The sequence below is a fragment of the Brienomyrus brachyistius genome, unplaced genomic scaffold (assembly GCF_023856365.1).
Source record: "Brienomyrus brachyistius isolate T26 unplaced genomic scaffold, BBRACH_0.4 scaffold37, whole genome shotgun sequence".
Classification (NCBI taxonomy): Eukaryota; Metazoa; Chordata; class Actinopteri; order Osteoglossiformes; family Mormyridae; genus Brienomyrus; species Brienomyrus brachyistius.
The window spans coordinates 3,391,023-3,404,414 of NW_026042312.1; the positions used below are offsets into that span (position 1 = coordinate 3,391,023).

Sequence of the window (13,392 nt, forward strand, 5' to 3'; positions counted from 1 at the left end):
TGTCCTATTCAGTGTTGTGTGGGGTCTGGATCCTATCCCAGAGCCTACAGGTGAAAGGCAGGGAGCAGCCCCCCCACACCATTCACACTGATGGGCAATTTGATAACTCCAATGAACTTCAGCAATTTTTATACTGTGGGAGGAGAAGGACCTGGAGAAAACCCCGTGACAACATGAGGAGATCAAGCAAACACATGGAACACTGGTGGAGACATGAACCCAGGCCTCAAAGGTGTGAGGTAACAGTGCCAACCACAGCATCAGCATGCCACCCCACTTACATTAGTACCCCACTTACATTAGTACCTCACTATTATGCTTATGTATGAGCTGGAGCACAGTCAGGGGAAATGTCCCATAATTTAACAACAAACTGCTCCAGTTTAGGACAGGACCCTTTTGGGTCTCGACCAGTAATCAGGATTACTGGCAAATGCAGGACTCATTCAACAATGAATACATTTAAAAATACTCCATCCAAATTATAGCCAGTTGTGCAGTGACGGTGAGCCTGGATCCTATTCCAGGAAGCACAGGACCCAAGGCAGGGGACGCCCCGGATGGGATGCCAGTCCATCACAGGACCCAAGGCAGGGGCCGCCCCGGATGGGTTGCCAGTCCATCACAGGTCCATAGGTAATCACATGCTAAGGGAAGCTTACATGTACAGGCGCACCTAATGACATACCTTTGGACTGCTGGAGGAAACTATGGTAACCAGAGAATCACAAACCTGAATAATACTTTACCAACCCCCGATACACATATATATGCATATATAAATGCATGCAGACGAAAACTCATGTTCCTGGTTTTGTTGGTTGGGGAGGGGGGTACCCTACTTCACTGGGTTTGGCAGGTGTGAGGGTGCATTTCCTTTGCCCAGGGTTGCTGTTGTTAACTATTTTATGAAAGGCATTCTTAAACATTCAGACTGCACGTCCCTGTCCATCTCATCTGTCTGAGGGAACTGACAGCAGAAGCCACCACCCAATATTTGTCATATTTTCCATACTTTTTGCCAAAGAATACAAAATATCACATATGCAAATGTTCAACAGTAAAACATGCATTGTGGCACAAACCTCAGCACTGCTTGGGTGGAAGCAGAGAGCTCTGAGAAGGTGCATCTCAGGCTTGGAGGACAGGTGGGCCACCAGTGCAGTATGAAGCACCAAGTGAGCCAAGCTGGAAGCATGAAGGGCCAGCTCCTGTGCCACCCCTTTCAGATGGTCCTCACTCATTCTGTCACAGATCTGCGCTGGTACCTTCCATTTCTCATCTGTTTTGCGGTGCTTTTTAATCACAGAGATCTATGAGTAAGAGAAAGAGTGTATGAGTGAGTTCTGCCAGTGATTACAGTTTATTCCATCCATCCATTCTCCAGTCGCGGGGGGTCCGGAGCCTATCCCAGAAGCAATCGGCACGAGACGGAACAACCCAGGATGGGGGGCCAGTCCATCACAGAGCACACTCACACACCATTCACACTCACACATGCACACCTATGGGCAGTTTAGCAACTCCAGTTAGCCTCAGCATGTCTTTGGAAAACCGGAGGGGGAAACCGGAGTACCCGGAGGAAATCCACGATGACATGGGGAGAACATGCAAACTCCGCACACATGTGACCCAAGCGGAGACTCAAACCCGAGTCCCAGAGGTGTGAGGCAACAGTACTAACTACTGCACCACCATGCCGCCCCCTTACAATTTATTATTGTAAAGAATACAAATATGTTGCTAATGTCACACTATTTCATGTGCACATTATAGCACATTCTGGTTTGCTTTACTTGTCATTAGCAATTCACTTGTAGCAGAGTTCTCCCCAGCAGACAGGCTCATCTTAGCCATGGCCGGTTTGGAAACCTGCCAGTTCGCCAGTCTGGGTATGGAACAGTATACAGTATCTAAGCAAACCAGAAACAGCTAATCTGCACAAATTGCTTTCCTGTGTGACGGTAGCATAGATGGTGTTAAAAAGCAACTTACCAGTGAATCATCACCATAAATATGTAGCTTTACTGCCTTCAGTGTTGTGCACAGAATGAGCATCTCCTGGTTTTCATCAATATCCTGAAGAGAGAGAATAAGAGGAGCTACAAAACTACCCTGACTGACAAAGGAGGGGGAGATAAAGATATATCCTGTTAAAATAAAATAAAATAGCAACTATCCTCTGCATCAAGCTCAGTGTTGCCCTTTTGCACTTCAAGCTGTCCATTGGACTTCTGAGGACCCGCAAGAGAAGTGCTTTGTTAAGAACTTGGCTACTAAGGCTATTAAGAAATTTCAATATTATTAAACAGGAAAAAAGCAACACATCTAAAAATAACAGTGATGTCAATCTGAGATTTGGGTTTATGATTCATCCTACATATTACTGATTGCTAATGGCAAACGTCATGCTCATGCAGGACTCTCGGGGGGGTAGTTTCCGCTGTCAGGTCCCCCAGACAGATGAGATGGACAGGGAATCAAATTTCAAGTTGAAAAAGGAAAAAGTTGCTATTAACATAATTCATGTAGTATTCATATAAGTTTATTACTTTAAAAAATAATTACCTTTTTCGTGTTGGAGATAGGATTTCCAAATGAGGTCTTATCATAAATTTCTCCATACACCATGAGCATTTCACAATTCACTGCATATTTCTCCTGAAGAGTAAACAAGTGACAGAACACGCTCAGTGTTAAAAAAATACCCTTTTTCATTATGTATAGATGCATGACAAATCACATAAACAGTAACCAAATACATAAACATCATTCAGAATAGAATAATAGCTTGTCATGCTAAATGGAAAATAGATTTAAAATGAAATCTATCCCTAATTTTCATAAATATTTTTCTCTGAAAGTAAGATATTAATCTAGTTAATGTCACAAAACCAAAATAAATTAATCCAGTATAAAAAACCTTGTCAAAAAATTCATTTCAGGGACACATTTACAAAAAAGAGACTCTCTGTGTCAAAGATTTTCTAAAAATGACTAAGGGGTCGATTTTCCCAAGCACTTGGGTCCAAAAAAGCGCATAGTCGCGCTATTTTCCTGTTGACTTAGGTGTGGGGTTTAGATGCACCTGGGTAATTTACATGCTTTGGGCAGGGAAACATGTTGCATGTAAATGACCCTTAAGCACACCCTGCCACTGACTTCAGTGCATTTTTCACTATGCGCTCTACAGGGCTGCATTAAGTCACATGCCTCTATACCAGGGGTCTCCAACTCCAGTCCTGGAGGGCCACCGTCCAGTAGGTTTTCTATCCTACCAGGCTTCTGATGAGTCACACCTGTTCCTGGTATTTGCCTGAGAGCAGGTGTGGCTTCTGATGAGCCAGAGTATAGTTAGAGTATGGAATAGTCTTCCTGCTAGTGTAGCACAAGCTAAAACCCTGGGTTCCTTTAAATCAGAGCTAGATAAGATTTTAACAACTCTGAGCTATTAATTAAGTTCTCCCCAAACAAGCTTGATGGGCTGAATGGCCTCCTCTCGTTTGTAAATTTCTTATGTCTTATGTAAACAGCTGTGCTAAAATTAATAAGTAAGGAATAACTGACAACGGGCCGTTGAATTATTAGAAAATAATGCACACCCGAGGCGGTGATGCGGCCACGACGCGAAGCGGAGTTTTAATAATTTTTAATAATTCAACGGTACGCTTATACTACGGTTGCCACACCTCAAGACATCGATCAGATGATATATTTCAAGGGATTCGTCCGGTTTTTCCACTTAAATCGCTATTGTGAGTAGGATTATTTCTTCCGCATCTCATCCAACGACTCTTTTGCTAGTTCCAAAACGTCATTTTAAAGCTGGCAATGGAGGCTTCAGCCGTTGATAGCAGACTAATGCAGTTAATAATGAAGTTATTAGAAAGAGAGCGAGAGAGACAGAGACACAGAGAAAGAGAAACAGAGAGAGAGAGAGAGAGAGAGCTTGTATGAATTAGGCTACCTCCGTGTGTCCCTCAACAGTGTTCTGAAGCACCGTCTCTAAACTGTAAGTCTGCTTTAAGATGCAGCGCTGTTATTACCTCGCTAGTGAGAAATGTCATGTGTAGCCTTTAAGTTGGTACACTAGGCTAACTAATACTGCTGCAGCCCAGTTGTTGAAAGTTTCATATTCACCGTAAATATAAAAATTTACTTTCGGAAAATCGTCTGTCATGTTGTTGTTTTTGTTAGTCCTGCGTGCTGTATAGGTACTGTATGCTAATTTCCGTTATTACAGTTAACTATGCGAAGTGATATGGAACTGTAATGCGGTCAAGAGAGCTACCTGGAACTACGTTCGCCGTGCGTTTATCTGAAAATAATTGCACACCTCAGAACGTTCGTCAGCCAATCAGATTCAAGCATTCAACGGTCCCGTAGTATAAAACACCTTAAAATATTTTACACAAGTGATTCACAGGAGAGAAAGTGTGATGTCTGCAGTTCAAATGAAATATCATTGAAATCTGACTGCTGTTCTGTGTCTTGTATACCTTTTTCTCTTTGAAGTCACTTGGTAAAACCCATCTGAAGTCTTCAGTCTGAAGAATGAGTTGAATATTCCTGGAGCCAATCAGTTTGTACAGGTTGTGAAGCAAAAACGTCTGGATCCATAAATTCCTTGGTACGACTTCCTTCAATATCTGTAGAAGATCTTGTTTGTTCAACCCATGTGAATCTGCATCTTAAAGCAAGAAAATACTTGATTTAATTAGTTCACTTTTCCATTAAACACACAGACAAAACATATATGTGACAAAACACATGTCATGACATAGGAGTTTAAGCCACCCTAGAAAATCTGATCCAGAGCTGAACTTTTTTATTACTTCAATCATGTATTCTTTCAAATGCCTTTTCAGAATGGAAACAGAGGCAACCCTTCACCCACTAAAAGGTAAGGTAATGAATAATATTGAATAGGCGCCTTGTATTGTGATAGGAGTTCTGACCCTTGATAAAACCCATCTGATCTGTACCCCCAATGGAAGGTACAACCTGCTCTGGCCTGAGAGCCACTATCTGGATCTGGATTCCTGTTTTACTTCACTATTAATATCATATTGGTTCTGTACATCAATGCTCTGAGTTTAGAATCTTCATATGATTAATTAAAGACCCTTAATATGAGTTTATTAATTTCCCCCTTCTTTACTTTAAAGAATTCAACTGGGAATCCATCCTTTCCTGCACTGTAAAACCAGATGAATTACTTCAACTCCAATAATTCTGTCTCTGCAAAATTGCACTTTATACAATATCATAACCATTCATGAGTATGATTATATTGCACTAATTTACCAGCACCTTATTCACTGTGAATGTGTGTGTGTGTGTGTGTGTGTGTGTGCGTGCGTACATATTTTGTTCTTTGGATTTTATTCTAAATTTTGTGTATCTTCTGCCGCGCTCCAACCGAAATCTCATTGTACTTGTACGACGACAATAAAGCATCTTTATCTTTATCTTTAAGGGTTTGCAATTTATGAAAAATGATTCCAGGTTGGAGTAGCAGTGCTGAAGAATCACAGGCACATCAGTACACCAATCGTTGTTTATAAAAAAGTATATTCCGTCGCCCTTTGACTTGCTGGAGAGTTCCACGTCACGGTCTGCGCGTAGTTGGAAACCTGCAAGCTGCAGCGCGAAGTCCGGTATGAGTCCACACAGCCACGTCTCAGTGAAGCACAGGACGGAAGATGCGGAAAAGTCACGCTTTCTCACCACCAGTATCTACAGTTCGGCCAGTTTCTTGCACAGTGATGGGACATTGGAGAGGAATATTGCGGGGAGCGGTGTGCGGAGCCCCTGCCAGCATAGGCGCACGAGCACACAGCCGCATTTGCTTCTCCTCCAAGATAGAAATGCCCTAAGATGCACTTTGTACTGCATTTTTTCCAAAATTCACTGCATACTATTCAAAATTCACAGTGTTGGACTGTTGCAGTACCTGAGGCAACTTGCCATTCGTTATTTTTTGATGTGGATTTGACTCCGATTCCTCCTGAACAATAAGAGTCTTTAAGACTTTAAGACTTGAAATTCCTACACATTTGAAGCACTGAGTGTGCAACCATCTCAAACCGTAAGGCGCTAAACACATCAGGATGCGCGTCTGTGGACTGAGCGCAGGAGTTGGAGCCGGAGAAGCGTGACGCCAGGCGGTATCAGTAATCTCTAACATGCTTTTCTCTTTTCTCACTTACTGAGCATTGCATGCTAGGTAATGTGCAATTTTTATAATTAATATAAAATAAACAAACAGGTGAAAACACTGAAAACAGGAATGCCACTTGAGGGCATATTCTTTAAATGATATTTAATAAAGGTAAAAAGTCAGATTTACCTTTTGACACCAAACCTTCAATTACACTTGCCGCTACTGTGATGCCAAACCTTATTTTGGCTATGGTGTGCAGATCTTCATATGTCACTTCTGAAGCTGTGCGCTGAAATACATCCTGGTCAAAACAAAGGCTTTCTGTGGCCTTTGTTATCAGGGATTCTTGGGCTGAGGTGTAAATCTGATCCTATAAAACAATAAGCATTAATTAAGAAAGGAAATACTTAAGGGTGACATGCAAACAAACATATGATCGTTTGTTAATCGAGTCTTAACGAGAGTTATTATACTTTTGATTTTTTTTATATTGTTAATATTTTTATTTTTCATTAGAAATCAATTTTAGTGTTAGTGTGGATTTATTTGTTTCATTTTAAAGAGCTTTTATATTTTTAGAGAGAGTCTGAAAATTGTGTATTTTAAATTGCAGCGCTCGGCAGACCAAGGCATCGTGGGAGCAGCAGAGGACAAGGAGACTTGCTTGTCAGAGAATCTATGCTCTTTTATAGCAGTCCTTAACATGTCTACAACAGGCACCAAATGAGCACCAAGCCAAATACAAAGAGCAGAAACACGAGGTTGTCAGACGCTGAGCCATAAGGCGCACACACAGTGGGAGATTTACACAGGCTACAAACACGCGAGGATCAGACAGGGTACACACAAGACACGGGCAAGCACACACGCGACAACAGGGAAATGCAACTAACAACAGCAACAATACTGATACAACAGCGGCTATTTACACTTACACACGGGGCATTCTGGGACATGCAGCCCGCCGGCGGTACAATATGTATTTTATATGTTTGATCATTAGAGAATCCTACATGAACCCAAAGTGCACAAAATATTAAAATAGTATTTGGAAGGAAAAGTGTTTGTTTAATTTCTTATTTTATTTTTGTATTTTATTTCAGTTTAAATAAGTGTTTTTTTTTTATAGTTTTATAGTCTCATTAATGATAAAAATCCAGGTGTTAACTAACATCCAACATCCATTCCATCCATTTTCCAAACCACTTATCCTACTGGGTTACGGGGGGTCCGGAGCTGGCCCCCCATCCTGGGTTATTCCCTGCCTCGTGCCCATTGCTTCCGGGATAGGCTCCGGACCCCCCGTGACCCAGTAGGATAAGTGGTTTGGAAAATGGATGGATGGATAGTTATAGTGTCCCCTACCTGCCTTTGTTTAGACCGCTGGTGGACACTTTGTTTTGGGAGTATTCGAATTTAGTGACCAAAATTATAGAGATAAAAATAAGATCATAATAATAAAAGCGTTCCAGTGGCTGCACTAGAGGATCCCCTTTAAGTTACACTTTGCGTGTTTACCAGCCCTCCCTAAAGGTCCACTTACTGTAAAGGGTTACTGACCTCTGTACTCCGAACAACCATGAAGTAGAATTCGTCAGTATTTTTTTCATTTGATTTCACGGCCTCTTCGATAAACCGCTGCAGGTGAGGCTTCATTTGGTCCAATCTGTGACCAATGAATAACATTGCAGAAACAAATTAAATCTAGAAATTAATTAGCATATCAGTCTCTCACTTATTCTTTTCAACTATATTAAGGAGTAAACAGCATAAAAGAAAAGTGTAAATGTACTGTGCTGTGTTTGACTGATGAAGATTTACCCGCATCTCAGAAGGATTTTCAGCACCAGCGACTGTACAGCAGGGCTCGGCTCCATGCACTCGTGAATCGGGGACAGTTCGGTCGTCCTTCTGCAAACTTTGACTAAATCAAATAAACACACAACCAAAGGAACTGGTGAAAAATCATCCATCCATCCATACGATAAATGTTTAATTCTAGTCAGTGCACCCATATTTTTAATTATAGTATATGGAGAAATGTATTGGAACACCTGGCAATTACACCTACTGGAATGTTTAAAACATCTCATTGAAAAACTGACTGGCATCAATATGGAGCTGATCCCCCCTTTTCAGCTAAAACAACTGCCTCTCTTCTGGGAAGGTTTTTCACAACATTTTGGAGTGAGTCTGTGGCAATTTTTGCCCATTCATCCAGAAGAGCACTTGTGAGTTCAAGCAGTGATGTTGGATGTGAAGGCCTATCTCAAAGGCCTAATTCGATGGGGTTGAGGTCAGGGCTCTGTGTGGGCCAGTCAAGTTCTTCTACACCAGACTCACACAAACATGCCTTTATGGACCGTGCTTTGTGAGGCACAGTCATGCTGGAACACAAAGGGGGCTTCCTTCCCCAAAGTGTTCTCACATATTTGGAAGCATAGAATTGTCCAAAATATCTTGGTATGCTGAAGCATTAAAAATTCCCTTCACTGGAGCTCTGGGGGAGCACTGGGGCCCAGCCCAACCCCTGAAAAACACCCCCATACCATTATCTCTCCTCCACCAAACTGTACAGCTGGCATAATGCAGTCAGGCAGGTAACGTTCTCCTGGCATCTGCCAAACCCAGATTCAACCACCAGACTGCCAGACAGAGAGGCGTGATTCATCACTCCATATAAAACAGTCCCAGTGCTACGGACTCCAATGCCAGTATGCTCCATTCGTTGCATGGCACTGCACTTAGTGATGTGAGGCTTGCATGCAGCTCCTCAGTAATGGAAGCCTATTCCATAAAGCTCTGAGTGCAGTTTTTCTGCTGAGGTTAATGCCAGAGGAAGTTTGGAACTCTGCAGTTATTGAGTTAACAGAGCTTCACTATGCACCTCAGCACTCCATGACCTTCCTCTATTACTTTACGTGGTCTGGCACTTTGTGACTAAACTTTTGTTGTTCCTAAACACTCCCCCTTTGCAATACTACCACTTACAGCTGACCACAGAATATCTAGCGGGGAAATAATTTCATGAGCTGACCTATTGCAAAGGTGGTATCCTATGACAGTATCATGCTTGAATTCACTGAGCACTTCAGAACGACCCATTATTTGACAAATGTTTGTAAGCCTGACTGCACGACTAGGTGCTTCATTTTATACACCCAGGCAATGGGTCTGAATGACAGACCAGAATTCAGTGATTGAGAGGTGTGTCCCAATACCTTTGTCAATATGGTGAATTTGATATACCCTAAGATGCAGTTACAGTACTGTGCAAAAGTCTTAGGCAGTCAAAGGAAATGTTTTAAGCTGTTTATCTGAATAGCAAGCGTATATTTTCTCAGAACAAAGTGCAATTTTAACATTAGAACAGTAACAATAATTTCTATTGTTCTTCATCAAGTTATTGATGGCTAGAAAAACACCACTTTAGTTCGCAAACCTCTCCTCAGGGACACCCCGGCTATTCCACGTATTTATTACATTTCACCACTAGTTCCAGTAGTCAGTCAGTTAGTTAAATAACTCAATAGCCAAACATGGTAAAATTCATGGGTGTATTGGACGGTTACTGCAAATCCTTGGCTGGATTTAGGAGAGGGTTTGAAACGGCTAAGCTATCAGACTTCAGCATGTTATCATTTTACAGCAGCATGAAGATCATTTAAACATCATTTTATTTCACTGCCCTTGATTTTTGAACAGTATTTTATTTAACAATATTAACAATTATATGCACATATGTATACTGTACACATACGACAACTTTGATGAGCACATACAAGCAAATATAAAATATTAGAATGTTAAATTAAAAATGTGCAAAATTAGATGAATGTTGCATAAGAAAGTTTTTGTTTTTGGGTGGGTGATAGTAAAACATCAATTAAAGGGAGATATATATCATATTGTTTAAAGAAAAATGTAACACTGTGCATGTACCTTGTTGTGCTGAAGTGTTCCTTTTAACAAATTCCAGCAGCATGTTAATTATTATATCAGGCATTTTATGTTTGCTGTTAACACAGCACTTCAAGAGAAATTCCACAAAGAAAGAGTTGCACTTCCTTCTGAATCTGCTGAGTTTTCCAATGGTCTCCCTGGAAGCAAAAAGGCAATATTGTGTTCATAACTGCTATAAAACCACAGAAGTCAACCTGATATTTTTAAGTATCTTTTTGTATTATTTTCAGTAATAAAAATGCATGCTTGATATATAGCATCTACCCAATATCTAGTGTTACAAAAATAACACATTTTAGTTTTATATGAGTCAGGTTGGGGTGGCATGGTCCTGCAGTGGTTAGCACTGTTGCCTCACACCTCTGGGACCCGGGTTCGAGTCTCCGCCTGGGTCACATGTGTGTGGAGTTTGCATGTTCTCCCCATGTCGTCGTGGGGTTTCCTCCGGGTACTCCGGTTTCCCCCCACAGCCCAAAAACATGCTGAGGCTAATTGGAGTTGCTAAATTGCCCGTAGGTGTGTGTGTGTGAGTGAATGGTGTGTGAGTGTGCCCTGCAATGGGCTGGCCCCCCATCCTGGGTTGTTCCCTGCCTCGTGCCCATTGCTTCTGGGATAGGCTCCGGAACCCCCCGCGACCCAGTAGGATAAGCGGTTTGGAAAATGGATGGATGGATGGATTAGTCAAGTTTCCATCACGGCAATAAAATAAACGAACACAACAATAATTCATACACACCGCTTCCCAGGGTCACATGGGTTGAGCTCAGTTATCTCTTTTTGACATTTGAGGCACTTTTCGGCATTTACTTCTTCCAGACAAGCCTTGCAGAAAATGTGTCCACACTGTAATTCAGCTGGGTCTTTAAATTCTTGCTTGCAGTATTCACAGTGTGTTATACCATCGCTAGAGTGAGAAAATACATTTAATGCAGCCTTAATGTCATTCCACATCTGCACTGCAAAACCTGCAGTTCACAGAGGAACAACTGAGGAAATTTGTTGCCTCAAATCATTTGTTTTGAAACTCAGTTTTTCAAGTTTCTTGAACTTGAACAATTTATTGAACACACTGAAAGATTTTAGTGGAATGAATTATAATGTCCCTGAATGTATTTAATTGTTCTCTTTCTAGCTCGCTTTTCGGAGGGAAGTTAATGCCGTAGTTTTTATGAGCAGTCCGAAAATGCCGCTCCACATTTCCCTTCTTCGGAATAACAATGGTAGACTGACAGATGAAACAAACGCACTTCGAATATGACCTTGTGGGGAAAAAATACTCCTCCTTTCATTCCGTATGGAAGTGGTAGGTTATTGGCTTCGTACTTGGTCCTGCTCCCCCATTCAGTTTTATACCCTCTCTTAAGTTTAGTAGAAATAAATTGGAGGCGACTCGGTTGCTTACTGGAGTTTTGCAGCAGCTGGCGCGGTTGATCGCATCATCCTTCCTCTATTTTTTATGTCATGCGATCTACTCAGTCTTTGCGATCGACCAGTAGATCGCGATCGATGTATTGGGCACCTCTGGTATAGAGACAAAAATGACAAGGTGTTGTGCAAATAAGATAAATAACAAAAGGCTATTTAATCTGTTTATTAAAATGACAATGATATAGAGCTCGTCTATAGTAAAGGTAACCTTACAGTAAATAACTTCTGCTGTGATCTGACGCTATATAGAAAATGTAATAAAATAAGATTAACTTGACCTTCTGCGGGGGGGCACCCTAATATAATGATAGGGGAAACACTGCTGTTTGTCTGCCATAAAATAAATAAAAGGGGGAATTGGAATTGCATATGACTATGGAGAGAATGGTTGGCTATGGTGAAAAAGGTGTGGACATTTTTACTAATTCACATAAGGGACAGCATAAAGGGTTGTTTAATTCAGTATCAGAGGAATTCATATATTTGTGTGATTATGATAATCACACTATTATAACTTGATTGTACATCTCTTGAATTGAACTAATTACAGTGTCATGTATAACACTGCACTTTTTAATACATTGTCTGGCAGAACAGACTGCAAAACTGTAGTCTCAATGGAAAGCTGGATGAAATTCCTAGGGTGGCGTAGTCAGCTGTCCACTGAGTCTACAGTTTTGTAGTTCGGTCTGTCGCAGTCTGGCGCAGTTGGCAGGATCATCGTCCTGAGAGCAGAGACGCGTGTTCAGTGTGAATGACTCTTCAGTTGTTTTTCTATTTTTAATTACTTTTTTATTCCTATCCATGCCTTTTTTTCTTTTTGTATGCTCATTATTTAGCCAGTACAGCTGTTTTTATTGTAGTCGAAAACAACAGTGAGTGCCAGTCACTGGCAAATCCCTTGGTTCCTGGTTCCACTCCATCTGTCCTCTGGTGGTCCCCTTGAGCTGTGGACCCTCAAGTACACAGAGTATAAGGTGCAATGAACCAGCAAGGTTACCGCTCTGTTTTACAACTCATGCCACCCTCTGTGATCAGCACTTCTATCAAGCAGCAAGGCTGATTCAAAGCACACTGGTGAAAGATGAGGAATCCAGAGAATTGTCCTGCTTGACTGGCCTACAGAATCATCACATCTCCAGCCTATCAAGCTCATGTGAGACCAGCTTCACCGTGAGGTCAGAGAAAATACCAAGCCAGTCCCACCTCTGGGAATAGCAGGATTGAAATTTCCCCTAATATTGTCATAAACGGACAGCTCTAATGGAAAAGGACTGCAAAGCTGTAATTGCTGCAAATATAGTTTTCATACAGTTTGATTCATTGAAAATGAAGAAGAAACTTATTGCAATATTTATTATATCACAAAGCAGAAGGCAGCAGGGAAAAGTAAAAAAAGAATCACCCCAGATGGGACTTAAAACCACGATATCCAGCTCAGAAAGTCAGGGCCGTGGGCGTTTGGCCAGTGGGGCAACCGGCAGACCTGAGCTTATGACCGGGACACTTGACTCACAATGGAAGCTCAGCAAATTATAAGCAAGCCTGCAAAAGTGACATGAATGGATCTGTGTAATCTATGGTAAAATGCATCTTGGGGCTGAGACATTAACACTCACAGTCGAGGAGAAGATGACATCCATCCATGGATCTCAAATGCGCTCATCGAGTTTCCGCTATGCCTTTGGCATTTAATGTTTGTACTTAGCTATAGAGTGGCAGGAACACAAATGAATGGGAAGTTAATAAAGAAATAATTGCATTACAGCAATACGTCACACATGACTATGTAAGGGAATAGATGAAACCCTGCATACATCACTATAGCAGTGCAA

General features: G+C 41.5%; 1 protein-coding gene across 2 annotated transcripts; it reads right to left on the bottom strand.

Moving 5' to 3' along the window:
- Positions 1-938: 938 nt before the first annotated feature.
- On the bottom strand, positions 939-10,261 carry LOC125722178 (E3 ubiquitin-protein ligase rnf213-beta-like). Of its 2 annotated transcripts, none has more exons than XM_048998365.1 (8): positions 10,109-10,261; positions 7,988-8,090; positions 7,727-7,832; positions 6,353-6,536; positions 4,500-4,684; positions 2,569-2,661; positions 1,996-2,079; positions 939-1,313 (listed from the first exon to the last, which is right to left on the bottom strand). In XM_048998365.1, exons 1-8 carry the CDS (start codon positions 10,170-10,172, stop codon positions 954-956), a joined length of 1,179 nt encoding a protein of 392 aa, XP_048854322.1. In that variant the 5' UTR covers positions 10,173-10,261; the 3' UTR covers positions 939-953. The 2 variants fall into 2 exon arrangements, with proteins under 2 accessions (XP_048854322.1, XP_048854321.1); XM_048998364.1 differs by having other exon boundaries at positions 4,500-4,690.
- Between the last annotated feature and the right edge of the window lie 3,131 nt (positions 10,262-13,392).